The sequence below is a fragment of the Rhea americana genome, unplaced genomic scaffold, assembly GCF_003343005.1.
Source record: "Rhea americana isolate MKP2758 unplaced genomic scaffold, rheAme1 scaffold_213, whole genome shotgun sequence".
In the NCBI taxonomy this organism is placed as follows: domain Eukaryota; kingdom Metazoa; phylum Chordata; class Aves; order Rheiformes; family Rheidae; genus Rhea; species Rhea americana.
The window spans coordinates 959312-973738 of record NW_028186289.1 but is presented as its reverse complement, the minus strand read 5'-3'; the positions used below and the strand labels follow the sequence as shown (position 1 = coordinate 973738).

The 14427-nt window shown below is 37.7% G+C and overlaps 1 protein-coding gene across 9 annotated transcripts in view; it reads left to right on the top strand.

The window, feature by feature from the left end:
* The window catches only part of PHLDB2 (pleckstrin homology like domain family B member 2), a 70466-nt gene that overhangs the window by 13980 nt on the left and 42059 nt on the right, over positions 1 to 14427 (top strand). For all 9 annotated transcript variants that reach the window (XM_085304929.1, XM_085304930.1, XM_085304925.1 and 6 more), the window contains 3 exons: positions 8842 to 9225; positions 11615 to 11758; positions 12610 to 12747. In XM_085304929.1, the coding sequence (XP_085161055.1) occupies positions 8842 to 9225; positions 11615 to 11758; positions 12610 to 12747 (666 nt within the window). The remainder of the gene's footprint in view (positions 1 to 8841; positions 9226 to 11614; positions 11759 to 12609; positions 12748 to 14427) is intronic.

The following is a 14427-nucleotide window of genomic DNA, read 5'->3' as shown; positions in this document are numbered from 1 at the left end:
AAATGACCTTTCCAAATCTAGCCATTGGAAATGTATAGTAAAACACAAGCTGTTGTGTTTAGAAATTCAGATTTTGTCTACTTGAGATGTACTGCTTATTATGGCAGTCTCTGAAACTAATACTTATATAGTAGGCTGCTTTAATGACTCAGATTGTATTATACAGCCATCTTTAAAAAAATGTTGGGACCCACATAAGCTGCGATCATTCATCCTGTGGGCTCTGCTAAAATGTCTACGTACATAAAACTCACAAATTGCACTGAAGGGATGCAACACTTCTGTTTAGTTCATGGCTGTTTGTTTGTAGTAACTGGGTTAAAAAAAAGTCTGTGTCTTCGTTGTAAGCTGTTTGGAGTCATGCTTGTACATGTGCTATGCTGTGTATTCAAGTATACATTGGTGTGGGTTCATCATAATATTCTCTACTTGGTTGCAGCTTTTCCTTCTGAATATTTTCAATAGAAGATAGACTTCCCTGCTTCTCCCCAAAATGGACAGTAGCAGGAGGGGACATAACTTCTTCCCTTCTGTCAACCAGCAAAAATCTGAAGCAAAACAGCACATACTGCTTCAGCACTGAATTAAACATCATAGTAAAATGAAACTTGTATGTGTTATTAAAACAACTTTTGGGGAAAAAAGTCTTCAGAATGTACAGAGAGAGGAGAAACAGTTTCATATCAAAATTTTCCCCTAAGAAGATACCTAGTGTTTCTTTGAAAGTTTTTGCAGTGATTGCAGAGTCTAGCTGACCCCGTTTACTTGTATTCAGAATTTCAAATTATACAGATTTGATTGCTTACCAAGAACCTGAGGTCATTAAATGAGCAAATTTTTATTAGTGAGCACTCATCTTAGATTTGTGACAGTAACTTTGTATTTGTGAGCTTTAAATCAAATCTGTATTGCTTAGAGGAAAATAAAAATAAGATGCTCCTAAACCAGTCTAGCTTGTGTATAGTCAAAGTAGAATCTGCAGTAGAGTTCACTTCTCATGCTTGCCTATTCCTGTAGGCTAGAGTGAAAAAATATACAGAGAAATATGAAGAGAGAGTAGTGGTTGGTCATTTGAGGTCATAAATAAGAGCACAGTGAGATTTGAACATACCATAGTCTGTGTTACATCCTTGACACAACCTCATTTGTGAGAAATTTTTTATGAGGGCAAAGTCCTTTCATCATTGTTCTCTTCAGAGGTATACAGTATAAAATAGACATTACTACTTCACAAGACATTGTAAAAATGTTCAGCCTGGCATGCTTGAAGTCAGACATCTGAAATTCAGGCAGATTTAACAACGTAGTAGGCGTTGCCCCCTCTCCCCACTTCCATTTGATGTTATGAAATGTGCTTTTCCACATTACGTTATGCAGTTGCCACTGGAAACGTTCACAGACTCCATCTGAAGCTGTGGCTTCTGGTTTCTCAGAAACACCAGTAAGATTTTTAAAGGGTGAGGCGAGTCAGTTGCAAGTAGAAGTGATTAGATAGCTGAGAAAAAGTTGTTATGCTTTGCATGCAAAAGCAAAAAAATGTTGGCAGAAAGACTTGGAGTTTCTTCCTGCTACCTTCTCCCTACCATTATTTGACTCCATTTTGAAATTTCCTCTCTTCCAGTCCTCTGGAAAGCAAGATCTTACTGTTCTTGTGTGTGTAAAGTGGTTTTCTTATTATCAGAGAATTTTTCAGTCAGTAATGCTGTAAACATGAGAGATAATCAGCCATAAAAAGCAAGACAGTATGATATATTTATATTTCAAGGAATAATTCTTTCGTAGTGAGGGAATGAAGGTATTAGGGGAGTTGTTTCAGCATTCAATAATGCTAAAATTTGTCCTGGCTTTATATGTGGATGTAATGATTAAATTTGTTTCCCTCTTCCCAAGACAATACTTTTTCAAGTCCTGATGCTTTAACAAGAGAATTTGCCTGTTTTTCCCCCTGCATGTTAAATTTTTTGAAAAAGAGATAAAGATTTGTTTGTTGCATTTAATTTAAACAAGAGGGAATTTCCTCCTGCTTGAATTCATTTTCCCTTCAGGGTTCTGCTAAATAATATTTTTGCCTTGTTTTATCTGATTGAAGAGTTGTCAATCAAGGCAGTGTTTCATCCCAGTGGTCAGAGTAACAAGAGAATAACCCACATAATTGAGTTTTGGATCTTTGCAAGGAAGAACTATATCTGTAAAAGATACACTCTTTAATGTCCCTCTAGGGGCCCCCTGTCAGCCCTTTGTACAAGGAGGGCCTGCCCTGTTTTATTTATTTATTTATTCTGCGTGGACAGAGCTTACTGATCCATCTGAACAGGGTCTTTTTGTATCCAGTCCTGGTTTCCAAAGAACAGCTTTATCCAACTTCACTGGGACGTGGCATGGACAAAGATTAGAGATACCCCAGGTTTGTGCAGGCCTGTTTCCTGGGGGAAGAAAACAAACAAACAAGCAAAGTGCTCTTCAATAGCAAAAATGTGTGTTTTTGAATCCAGGTGTTGAGCAGAAGTCCAGGTTGAGCATGGTTGATCAAGTGTAGTCAAAAATACAAATTTTGACTTGTGTATATCGTGTTTTTGAAGCAAGGTAGGCAGAAGAAAAGTTTAGTCATTCAGAGAACCTTATTGGAAACATGACCCCCCTTTTTAGAGGATTAGACCACTCTACAGTCCAGATATAAAGTGGAGCTTAGCTTGCATCAGTACTGCTGCTACAGCTTCTACTGGCAGAGATCAAGTTTAGGGTGTTGTGTTTACCAGCTGCAATTCACTTCTGAATTTTTTATCAACGACACATTATAGTTTAACTGAACATCTGCCCTTGGTCTCTTACCTTTTTTTTTTTTTTTTTTTTTTTTTCTTAGAAATTTTTTTTTGGGTTTTTTTTGTGATATTCTAGAAATCTGTGAAACCTGTGCTTAGTTAGCTTTTTAAGGAGCGGAGACTTCTCTGGAAGGTCGCACTGGAAGCTGTTGTTACAGCCTGCTTGTGAAACCCGGTGGTCTGTTGTCATTACCCAAAGGAATAAGCATAGGGAAAAAGAAGTGCAGATACTGAAAATATGAAAATATGTACTGCATTTTTTTGGAAAGATTTAAATTTGTGCGTTGGTTACACCTATGCCAAGCAGAAAAGTTGTGTATGTACTTTGGTATTTCTTTCTCTGGCTTGCTTTTGATTTGCCTTTTATGGCTAGATTTACCAAAAGTAACTGAACACTAGTGTCACTTACATTTCTAACCGGTTAGTCTGTGACCTGAGAAACAGGAAGAATCAGTGTTCCCATTGCTGCCCTCCCTCCAGTTTTACTGTTGGGAGCTGGGGACTTGGGGTTCTGGGAGCAGATGGGCTGGCAGAAGGTTGCTCCTCAAGCCTGCTGAAACAAAAGACTGATCTGTTACAGTCTATTTCAGCTTTCTTTCTAGCAGAGCTGACTGAACATTACATCTTTGTGTAGGGATGTTTATACAAGTTTTATAGAAGTAGAAGTCAGAGTAAGCTGTTGCTGAAGTTATCCCATGATGCTGATAAACAACCGAAAGCTTCAACACTGTGGTCTAAGTATAGTCACTGAGATTGTTAGTGATTTGAATTCTTCTTCAAAAAAACGTAAAATTGACTCTTTTTTTTTTTCCCCCTTCCTGAGATAAAAGTCCAGTTGTGGCAGCCATTCCATTCAGCCTGGAAGGAGATGACACAGAAAACATAGTTGGGCAGATATTAAGACCATAATTTTGTTTGATAGACACTATTTAAATAGCACCAACCGTGATGGTTTACTGCTGATGTTTAAGTTAAGTTAATACAATATATTTCCTCTAGATGGTGCTAGATATTTAAAAATTTCTTGGGCAGGATTTGCAAGAGACCTTCTATTGGCTGGCTGGCTGTATGGATCTGTAAGCATGTTTACAAACAGTTTTACTACATACAAGAATTGTGCTTGGAGAGATTTCAGCTTATAGAAGCAATGAGCTGACAAGCAATAATAAAATTGGAGGAACTTATTTTTTTCAACAGGCAGCTGAGTATTGTTCTGTAAGTAGAAAATAATACAAAACTACCCTGATTCTGGAAAGTATTTAGCATTGATTCATTACAATTTTATATGCTGTGTTCATGTGAGGGAAAAATGAAATGAAAACATTTTGGAATTTTTGAAGTGATGTAACTTTAAAACTGTGATTAGTAGAGCTTTTTGATTTCCCATGCCACTTGGATAATGTCATGTGCGTGTTTTAAAAAATGTTTGGAAATGTCTGTCTTTTATAGATCTTTAAATCATAAAGTATTCAAGCTGTATTTAAAACTGTACGTGACTGAGCTCTTACAGGCACTCTAGCCAGATAGATAAAGGCTAGATCAGGATATTTTTTACCACCACTAATATTTGGCAGTCTTTCTACTGTTACAAAATGGCTACTTAACAACAACTTAATTTAGTAAGTGAGCAAGTGTCATATAATAGGTTAAAAAAAACCCTGCAGAATGTAATCAGTGCTAATGACTCAGTAAATTTTCACTTCAGGAACATTACTTTTTGGGGGTTTTGGAAAATATTTCTTTAGCATCCTTAATAATCCCAAGTATGGATTTAGTTAACTCCTGTTCAAAATAAGATGAATAACTAATGGGCAAATAAATGCATGGTTGTATTTCAAAAAAGCGTATACATAATTTTTGCAACAATATGCTTTATCAAAAGGAACAGCATGGGCCAGGTAGAAAGCAATTTCAGTAGAACTTATTTTATTTACAGAACTTAAGCAAGTGTCATAATAAAGTGTTATGCTTTAGACTCTGATCCTTAGCGTAATTTTAAAATGAGCATCTACAGAAGTCCTGTAGCAGCAAAAGGGCATGAACAAAACACAGTACTTGAGTGAAGAAATGGAGTCTATGCTTCTCGGTGGTGATTCTTCACGAACACACAGCGGTATTTTGGGAACCAGTGCTGCTTTGTCAGGAGCCAAATCCACGCCTGCCGAGGAACTGTGATGCAAGAGCTAATTCTGCAGCAGCTCTGCTCCGTTTCTGCCCAGGGACCAGCTCTGGCTCTGGCCTGTCCCACTTGTCTTCCCCGCTTCTGCCCTGCCATTTCATTTGTGTTCCAGCGGGGAAGGCGAGGGTGAGCCGTGGCAGCCTGATGCCTCTACCCAGCTCTGAACAGGGGAAGTCTTTGTCCAGCTTGTCTCCTGACAGGTATCGGTGCTGTAAAAGGCTCCCTGTGCATCAGCAGTGGGAAATACCTGTATTTTTTTTTTTTCAAATTTTGTGCTGCTAGTGATAACTTCATAGCCAAAAGGCTAAATATAACAAAACAAGGACTGAAAGCTATGTAATACATCGTGAGGCTGAAGTGAGAAACTGCTGCAAAAGAAAGGGAAGAGAAAGGGAAGAACAGCTTGAGGGCTGCTTTCAGACCCATTTGAAAGTCTAGCTGTGAAGTAAGTTTCTACCTCAGTATCTGACAGACATGAAATCATTGGTGCCTTAAAAAAGCTGGAAGGAAAGAGAAGCTTTTCTCCTGCCTTGTGCCCATGGGCTTACTGGTGTTAGTAAGAGAGAAGGTTTGGGGAGTTTGTCCTGCTGCAGAAGAGCAGCAGCCTTCCCTTCAGACAAAGGGAGCCATGGCTGCCCTGATTAGCCATAATTCTTGTTAGCTTCAGTCATAAAAAATAGACTGCACATGTATTTTTAATGAAGTCTTGGGTTATACAGCTGCTAATGGCACTTATCTAAAAAGCTTCCTGCTTGTCGCAGTTGATTAATCAAATCCTGCCTTGATTATCTAGATATGACATCACCTCTCACATTTGTAAAATTTGTATACGTGACATGCACCAGGTGAACAAAACCAGGAATCGGTGACATGATTGCTGTGAACAACAGGAGTTATTTATCTCTGCTGCTTTATTTTTCTTTACAGTGTGCCAAAGATGTCTCTTAATGCCATTGTTAATTGTAGCAGAGGAGGGTTGTTGTTATGCATTTACCCTATCCTCCTTCAACACCTAAATTCCCAGCCATTCATAAATGAATGTAGCTTTGTCAGTGCCTGTGAAGGTGAAACTGCTAATGTAGCAAGTGCTCCCCTGTGTTCCCCTTTTCATACCAGGTAGAAGATCCACTGGAAATCTAAGAAGATGCTCTAGTCTAGTAGAAAAGACATTTTATGGGGAAATATGCTGAAAGGAGGCTTAAAAGGCTTGATTCAGCACCCCTCCTTCCCCTCAGAACCATTTTTAAAGTACCTTGCTTTTTTTGATGTGTCTTTCTTCTTTGCTGTGTTCAGGGTCACAATTAGCATGTGTGGTATTTCTTGCAAAATCATTGTATGGATTTTCCATATGCTACTGCTTTTGTATTTTTAAATTGTGAGGGTGCTTTCCTGACTGGCTGCTTGACTCAGAAATTTATGCGGGAACAGTTAAATGCAGGTGTTTGGAGCTGGAATGAGTTGGCTGAGATGAARTGATGAGAATAGAGTGTATAAAATAGCCACGGAGCTTCCTGTCCATAAGCCTCCTGGTGCATATCAAAATAGAAGTGAGAGATATCGGCATTTCTGTAATGTGTCTGAAAGTTCTTCGGGAATTTTTTGAACACTGGCAGAGGTTTCCCTGTAACTTTTAAGTTTTCCTGAGCATGTGAGACTTTTTGGGGAAAAAGGAATCTCTCTTACTTGACTGCTCACAAAGGGATAGATTTGCACCAAGAGCTGTTTACCATAGCCTTTTGGCTAGGATAAGAAGCAGTTGCAATTTAAAACTTTCTTTCTCCTATTATTATAGAAGGAAGAGAGGGTTAGCATGGTAGAAAGTGACACATCTTGTTGCAGGGAAGGATGGTGTTTTATGTTTTAATGCTGTGTTTCCCCTCAATAACCGTTAGGAGAATTGTATTATGGGCCAGGCCTGGTGCTGCCACAACAGCAAGAGCTGCATAATTCCTGGAGATCCTAGCCAGCACTTGCACAGTGCTTTAGGAATTAGGTTGCATAGCCAAAAGACTTAGTAAGAGGGAGGATAGCAGCTTTGGAGGGGTAAAAGACAAGCCTGAGCATCTGGCAGTAGATGCATGGAGGGAACAAGGCTTTGGGGAGTTAGGGTTATGTTCGTTTGGGGTTGAAGGATATCCGCAGCATCTGCTAAATGAGATATTTCATGGAAAAGATAAGTGAGCAATTGCTACCCCAGAGCTGCCCAGGGCTCCATTAATTTCAGTAGCTTATCTCTGGCAGTGCTATTACAGGAGGCTTCACAGAAAAGTGCAAGAAACCTGCAGTGCAAGAAACCTGGGAATACGCTACTTGAAGGCAAAGTTTCTGACTCGCGCTCTCTTTCAGTTGGGTACTGCTTTGAAATAGTTGGGTTCAGGGCTTTCTGAAGTGGATAAGTGTGTCTCTTTCAGTTAACTGTGAGTGTTCTGGGGCAATATAAATGTGTAATGCATTTGGCCATGTGATCTTCTGGTAACTGTAAAAAGCTGGATTCTTGTAAACCAGCATTAAATTTTCATAAAACTCCAATGGTTTATTTAAGGGAAGGTGAAAACCGTACACTGCCCTAACTCTTGCTTGATTCTTGTTAACACTTGTTGCTGCATCTAGGTTGTTAGGATTGTAAGAAATAGCTGTTTGCAAATCCTATTTGCAAATGTATTGCCAGATAGAATTTGGAAACAGAATGCTGCTATAATGCTTCGGGGGGAAGGAGGCTGATATTTGTTTGGGGCTTTTTTTCTTTTCTTTCTTTCTTTTTTCTTTTCTTTTTTTTTATGTGATTAGGAATCACTTTGGGCTTTCCTAGAAATAAGAAATGTGATCATTAGTACAGTAATTAAGGCCAAGTATGTAACTTTCACAGTGATGTTTCTTTCCTGCAGAATTTTCAGTAGGCTTATGGTAAGCAATTTTTATTTACCTTATTTTTCCTTTTTAGCAAAAGAAACATGATATTGCATAGAAGCACTATGCCTTAAAAATGAAAAGCTCAAAGCTCTTTTTCAGTTTCATCTGAAGCAGAAGTTACAGAAAGTTATGCATACAATAAAATAAATATAGATTTTAAGTGTATTTTTATGAAGTATCATAGAGAGCTACAAAACTTCCAGGAATTAAGTGTTTACCGTAACTTGGAACATGTCAGGTCAAAACTGGCACAGCTATTCAGATTCTCAAATTTTAAATGAATCTGTGTGGAATTTGCCATAACTGGTAAATAAAGATTTCCCTCATTTTGGTACATTCAACATCTGTTGTATTTTAGCTGTGATGCTACGTTTATGCTCTTAGGGATTTGAACAGGGTATTTCAAAATGTGGATTAATCCCCCTCAAGGGAACCAAAGTTGACAGAAAATCCCCCAAAATTAGAGATGAATGAATTCATGGAAAATCTTTGCAATATTTCACAGCTTAGTGGGAGTACAGTGCATAAACTACAAAGCATATAGTACGAAGTGGAACAATTAGCAGTTTATAGAGTAAGCTCAGTGGACACACGTATGTACAAATCAGGTCTGGTTAAAGCAACATGAATAAACAGTATTAACTTACACTGGAAAGAAATGTCAGGGCATATTAAGGTAAATAAATACTTGTTTCTGTGGAATGTACTTTTAATTTTTAGGTTTTTCATACATGTTATCTTTGGTTCTTCAAGTAATGCTGTAATTATTTATATGAATCAGTTTATTATCTTTAATGGTTAGAGGCATACATGGAATTGCATGACTTTAATCTTTCACTCTAAGAAAAAAGAAAAGCAGCAAATCTAGTTTTGACTTCATCTTTGCTTAAAGTTCACATGCAAAGTTTAATGCTATATTCTTCTTTAAACCAGGAGCGTCAGCGGCTAGAGACAATCCTCAGTTTGTGTGCAGAATACTCCAAATCTGACAATGACCCTGCTGCAGCTACGACAGTTGCTGATGTTCAAAAAATTAACAAAGAACTTGAAAAACTTCAGCTATCAGATGAAGATTCAGTGTTTGAAGATTCACAGATGAATCTCGAAACAAGGTTTAGAGGCCACCTGAAATCATCTGCAAGTGATTCAGATTTTTCAGAGTTGAGTAATCACAGTCGCAGTGCTGGTGCTTTCCTTTCCTCTAGAGGGTTGAAAGCTGATGAACACTTCAATGAAACCATGAAGACTCCACCTTTAGCTTCTTCTGGCTTCCTGAAGGATTCCACTGAATCTTCCTACTTAAGTATCACACCAAAGGTAACACTGCGTGGAAAGAAATWCTACAATCTAGGATTATATGCTTGAAATTCTCCTCTAGAAGTCAGTTTTCGCAGCAGGAATCGCAGTCGGGGTGGCTTAGGTATAAGTCTTAATCTCAGGGTTCATCCAACTTTGTAGCCAGCACCTTAAATGGTGATTATTTTATTTGCTACAAGAGCTGTTTACCTCGGAAGTTTTTCCCAAGGGATGTACTGATCAGGGAGAGTAAAGAAAAAACAGAAAAATAGTATTTTCCATGGGAGAATGATTTAACAATTTAAAGCTACTTAGATAAGTAATGTTTCAGAAATCCTACTTAGAACTATTACTGTGCTGAGATTTACCAGAAAAGGGAAGTTCTGTCACTTTCTCCTCAGCTGAGACTCCTCTTTTCTGTAAAAAGGAGAGAGTGTTTTCTCACTGGTGAACTAGAATAATTGCAAAGAGGGAGAAGAGGAATTGCCTGAGCTGAAATTACTGCCCTGTCCACTTCCCCTAGATTGGACGTAAGCCACTTGTCTAATCAGCTGTTGCCTCTCGCGAAGTGTACTGTGGCAGCTTGCCTCTTGGCACACTAGGGCAATTCCTACATTTGTTGCTTCTTTCCTATTTACTTCATACTGCAGTTTTGCTTCTAAAGGGGCGTGGTCCTTTAAAAAATGAACTAACAACATTCCTAACAATTGAAACATCAGAATTTTGATTTGTGTATTATTTTTCAATTAGTTGCCATCTGGAGGCCTTGAGCTGGGACAGCAACAGCTGGGGGTGAGGGGATGGGGAAAGAGCCTTTCGTTTGTTCTTAAAAAAAATGAAAAGCCTAGGTTCTCATGTGCCAGAGAAGCACTATAGCGATACCTGGTGATAGACATTGTGCTAAAAAACTGTAGTCGATAATTAGAATGAAAATCATAGTAAGACCAAGTAAGGCCATAATAGCAGGCTTCTGTTTAACTATTCACGTATTAAAAGTACTTTCTCTGTTTCTCCTTATTACTTATAGAGTATATATGCTATAGAAGCTTCAGTATGGTTACATGCCTAACAGAAATTATATTTAACTTCTGCTTAACTTACATACATGCTTATGTGCAGCAGAAGTGTGTATGTGTAAAAAGAGAGAGAAGTAATAGAAAAATGCCTTATCTTATAAAGGGGTACCTTTCTGCAAATCTGCTGAGTCTTTCAGTGTAAAAAAAGATGTTGAAGAGGCACTTGCCATTATGGCTTTACTTAATCTTTCCAATGCTTTATGTGTTTGAAAGTTACAGGTCATTTCATTTGCCAGTTACTGTGGTCTTCCGTTCTCTCGCATTCATGTCTGTTACTTTCTTCATACAAGTCAGAGATCCTATTTTAAATCCTTGTTGGGAAGTGGAAACTGAAGATGTTGTGTCAGCATTATCCGAACAGGATACCGGACAAAAAGAAGTTTCCTGCTAGGATTACTAATGCTAATCAAGGAATCCCATTCATTCATTGTAAAGGGTGTTCTGCTAAGTCCAGAGAAAAGCCGTAACAAGCAACTGTGTTAATGAAACTTGCCTCATTGTTTTAAAATATCAAGGTCGGGTTTGTACATGTTAAAATGCCTGCTCTCAGAATAGCCATTCAGTAGCTGAGCTGAGCTGCTTTTGAGCAAGGCTGTGTGGTCTAGCGGTGAATGCAGAGCCCTGCACACAGCCTCATTCTAATCCTAACTGGAGGCAATGAGTGAGCGACCTTACAGAAATAATGTGCCCAAGGGGTCAGGGGAACATGAAGAATATATTTGAAGCTCGATACTCTTCTTAATATAGCCTTTCCTGGTGTAATAAGATCAAAATATTTGCTTAATAATATTGTTTAATTCTCTTCAGTCATCTAATACATAAATGGAAGTGAAAAGAGCGGTTAAGGGTGCTCCCCCTGCCAGTGCTAACTAGGAAGAGAGGACCAAATTTTGTCCCTATGTTACAAAAGATGCCATCTTAATGGCTAGTTAAAAAATGTCCTGTTCAGCATCCTGGCTTTTGTTATATGCACAGCTGAATACACAAAAAAAGTATCTTCATTTGTCTATTTTATTTCTATAAGGATTTTTTAAACCTAAATAGCATAGCATGTAGAATATTATCAAGCAGTAGATTTTAATAATTCCTGGAGTATGAATAGTATTTGCTACTCGGTGAACTATTTACTTCCAGTACCTGCAAGCAAAGTATTGTGTTTATTTCTTTTGTATACTTTCTAAGTATAGAAATAGCAGTGGAGTGGGTATGAAATTTGTAACAGGTTAAAAATTGGCAATACAGTACTTGTCTAAAATGAACAAAATACAAAAGAGAGAAAGGAAACACAGGGTTTAATATCTATCTAATAAATCTCTTGTAATGTGTGATTGCAGGTACCAGAATGCCTAAGTGATGAGCAAAGAGGGCAGGAGCTCGGTCGACTAGAGGAAGAGCGCATAGCAATACTAAATAATTTGGAAGAACTTGAACAGAAGATCAAAGATTTGAATGACCAGATGGATGAGTCCTCAAGAGAAGTATGAATATATTTTGATTTTAAATGACTTGGTTATTAAATGTATCTCATAGCGTATGTCTGATACGTTCTACAAATATATAAGAAACTTGGGCATGTACATACCCTTCAGATCCTCTACTTTTTCACCAACATTAGGTATACAATAATATTACCTGATAGTCTCCTACTATCAAGGTTATTTTTCCCTAGCAGGGAGATGGCTGCAGCACTCTGGCCTTTCCCAGCTGTAACCATAATACTCCTAAATGGAGTTAGAATAATCTTGCTTGTTGAATAGTCATTCAATTGATCAAAATATCTTATGTCATTTGGGAGTTTTATGGTGGTATCTCATGTGACCATTTAAAGAGAAAGGAAGTGCAGTAACTTCCTTTTTAACCTTGTTGTCCTTACATTGACAAGGTTATGTGGCCCTCTTGACTTCTGGAATCTCACAGTTGCAGGCTAAGCTGGCCAGGCATTTAGGTTGTGCTTACTCCAATTATCAGCAACAGGAAAGAAACAGCTGTTCCAAAGGGATTTCACATAGAGCTTGTGCACAGATAGTTGGTATAATACCATACAGGAGGAAGCACAGAGGAGAAGAATTAGAAAAGAAAAAGTTTTGAAAAAAAGAATCCTCAAACTGAAGTTGGTTTGGACTTTATTTTGCAGTATTATATGTTGCAATTTTACTTTTTCTCCAATTTATGATCTCTTTTTAACTTACTTTTGTGGGATCAATACTTTTTAAAATGTTTCTCTGTTGTGAATAATCACCAACTCCCCCCCCTTCCCCCAGAAAAAAAAGTGTGTGTCAAGATTTCTTCTTAATCTGGACTGCTTCTGAAAAATGTTTTGTGTTCCTAGTTGGATATGGAATGTGCCCTTTTGGATGGGGAACAGAAATCTGAAACAACAGAGCTTCTGAAAGAGAAGGAAATTTTGGATCATCTAAACAGGAAAATAGCTGAGCTGGAGAGAAATGTTATTGGTGAAAAGACAAAGGTAACCAAGCTGTCTTAGCTAGCTGTGTTCTCTGTTCCTCTTGACCTTCAAAATATGTTTATGTAATTGATGGAGGGGTTATTTTGTGAAGTAGTGTGTGTAAGTAAATATACTTGATAGGTGTAAAAGAAAATAGTTCTCATCAACAGCACACCTTAATGATCTTGTCTCCCAATGTATGTTTGACAGGCAAAATATAGTATGCTTAAGTAAAAAGATCTGACCTAGAGCCAAGATATTTTAGATTAACAAAGAATCTGTTAGGACTTGGACTTGGATTGTCTGTTGTTTGAAAGGACAGTATTAATTGAACTGTTCCAAGTCAAAGGAATAAAATGAAAGAAGGCTGCAGTTTCAGAAGATGGCTTTCTCTTTTATTGCGCAGAATGATAGATGAGACATCTGTTATGCATAGTTCTGAAGTAATTATGTTGATTTATTTTGTTTGTTGACTGACAATTTTAGTGCTCTAGAATAAATCTCTCTGGGATAAAGTCAAAGGAATTCATTAATTGTCCTTGTGTAGCTGCATATTCAGTTGCTCTCAAATATGCAGCAATGTCTGCAAAATATGCAAGCGCTATGATAAAATTTTAAATACAAAAATGGAAAAGGCCTGTAAGATAAACTTATCATCTTCAAGCCAGAAAGAGATTGTTTCCTCTAGTGCTCTCTGTTGACTTTTCCAGCCACCAGTTCATTTCTTGTTAGGACGTTCCACAGCCAATAACATCTCAAGGTCAGGAAGTTTTTCCGAGACATTGAGCCAATAATTTTTCCTTTTAAGGTTTCATCCTCTACCACATAATTTTAATCTGTCATTTGTGGCAAAACTCTAATAGCTACTCTACCTCACTTTTTTATACTTTCAAGAAATATTTGAAGCCTTTTGTGTGTTCTGTGTTCTTTGCTTTTGCTTAGACAAGCTGTACTTTTTTTGCTTTTTCACACTTCCTCTGTATTTCAAGCCTTACAGCTTGCTCTGCTTTTCTTTGATCTTTTTGTCCTCAATTTCTATGTACCCTATTATGAGCCTGAACACTATTTTGCAGCTGTACTTGCTCAACCTATATCTGTAAAGGAGAATGGTACTCTTACCTCTTTGCTCTATGAAATGACACCACACATCCAGTTTAAGCTTAAACTTTACTGGGCTTCCCTGCCTGCACCTTTCCTCATTCTCAGCCTTCCTCTCAATGCAGCTTTCAGTGATGCCTGTGGTCACATTTTCAAGTTTTCTCTGGACAACTCGAGAGATGTTCCTGTTTTTTATATTTTTTCTATTTTAGTCTCAAGGTTCAATGAAACTAATGCAAATTATTCTAAAACCTGTAGGTTGATCACATTTCCTTGCAATCATATGATAGGATGTATAACATTTTCGTACTAGTGTGTAATGATGAGAAAACTAAAATGGCAAGTCTAGTTAAAAACGTTTAGTTGAACTGAAAAGTGGAAAGCAGCCTAAAAAAAGGACTGTTGTTATTTAAAAAGTAGGTTTACTTAAAACATTTTCTTCATTATGAGGCACAGCATTGGTCGAATCAGTTACAATAATTTCATTCCTTTTTCCTGTGTTCCCTATTAAAAAGCAGGGAAAAAAAACAACTAACGAACCAAGCAAACAGCCCAACTTTTGATGGGTGCTTGGGCTGGAGTTAAACCTGTGGCTCAGTTAAT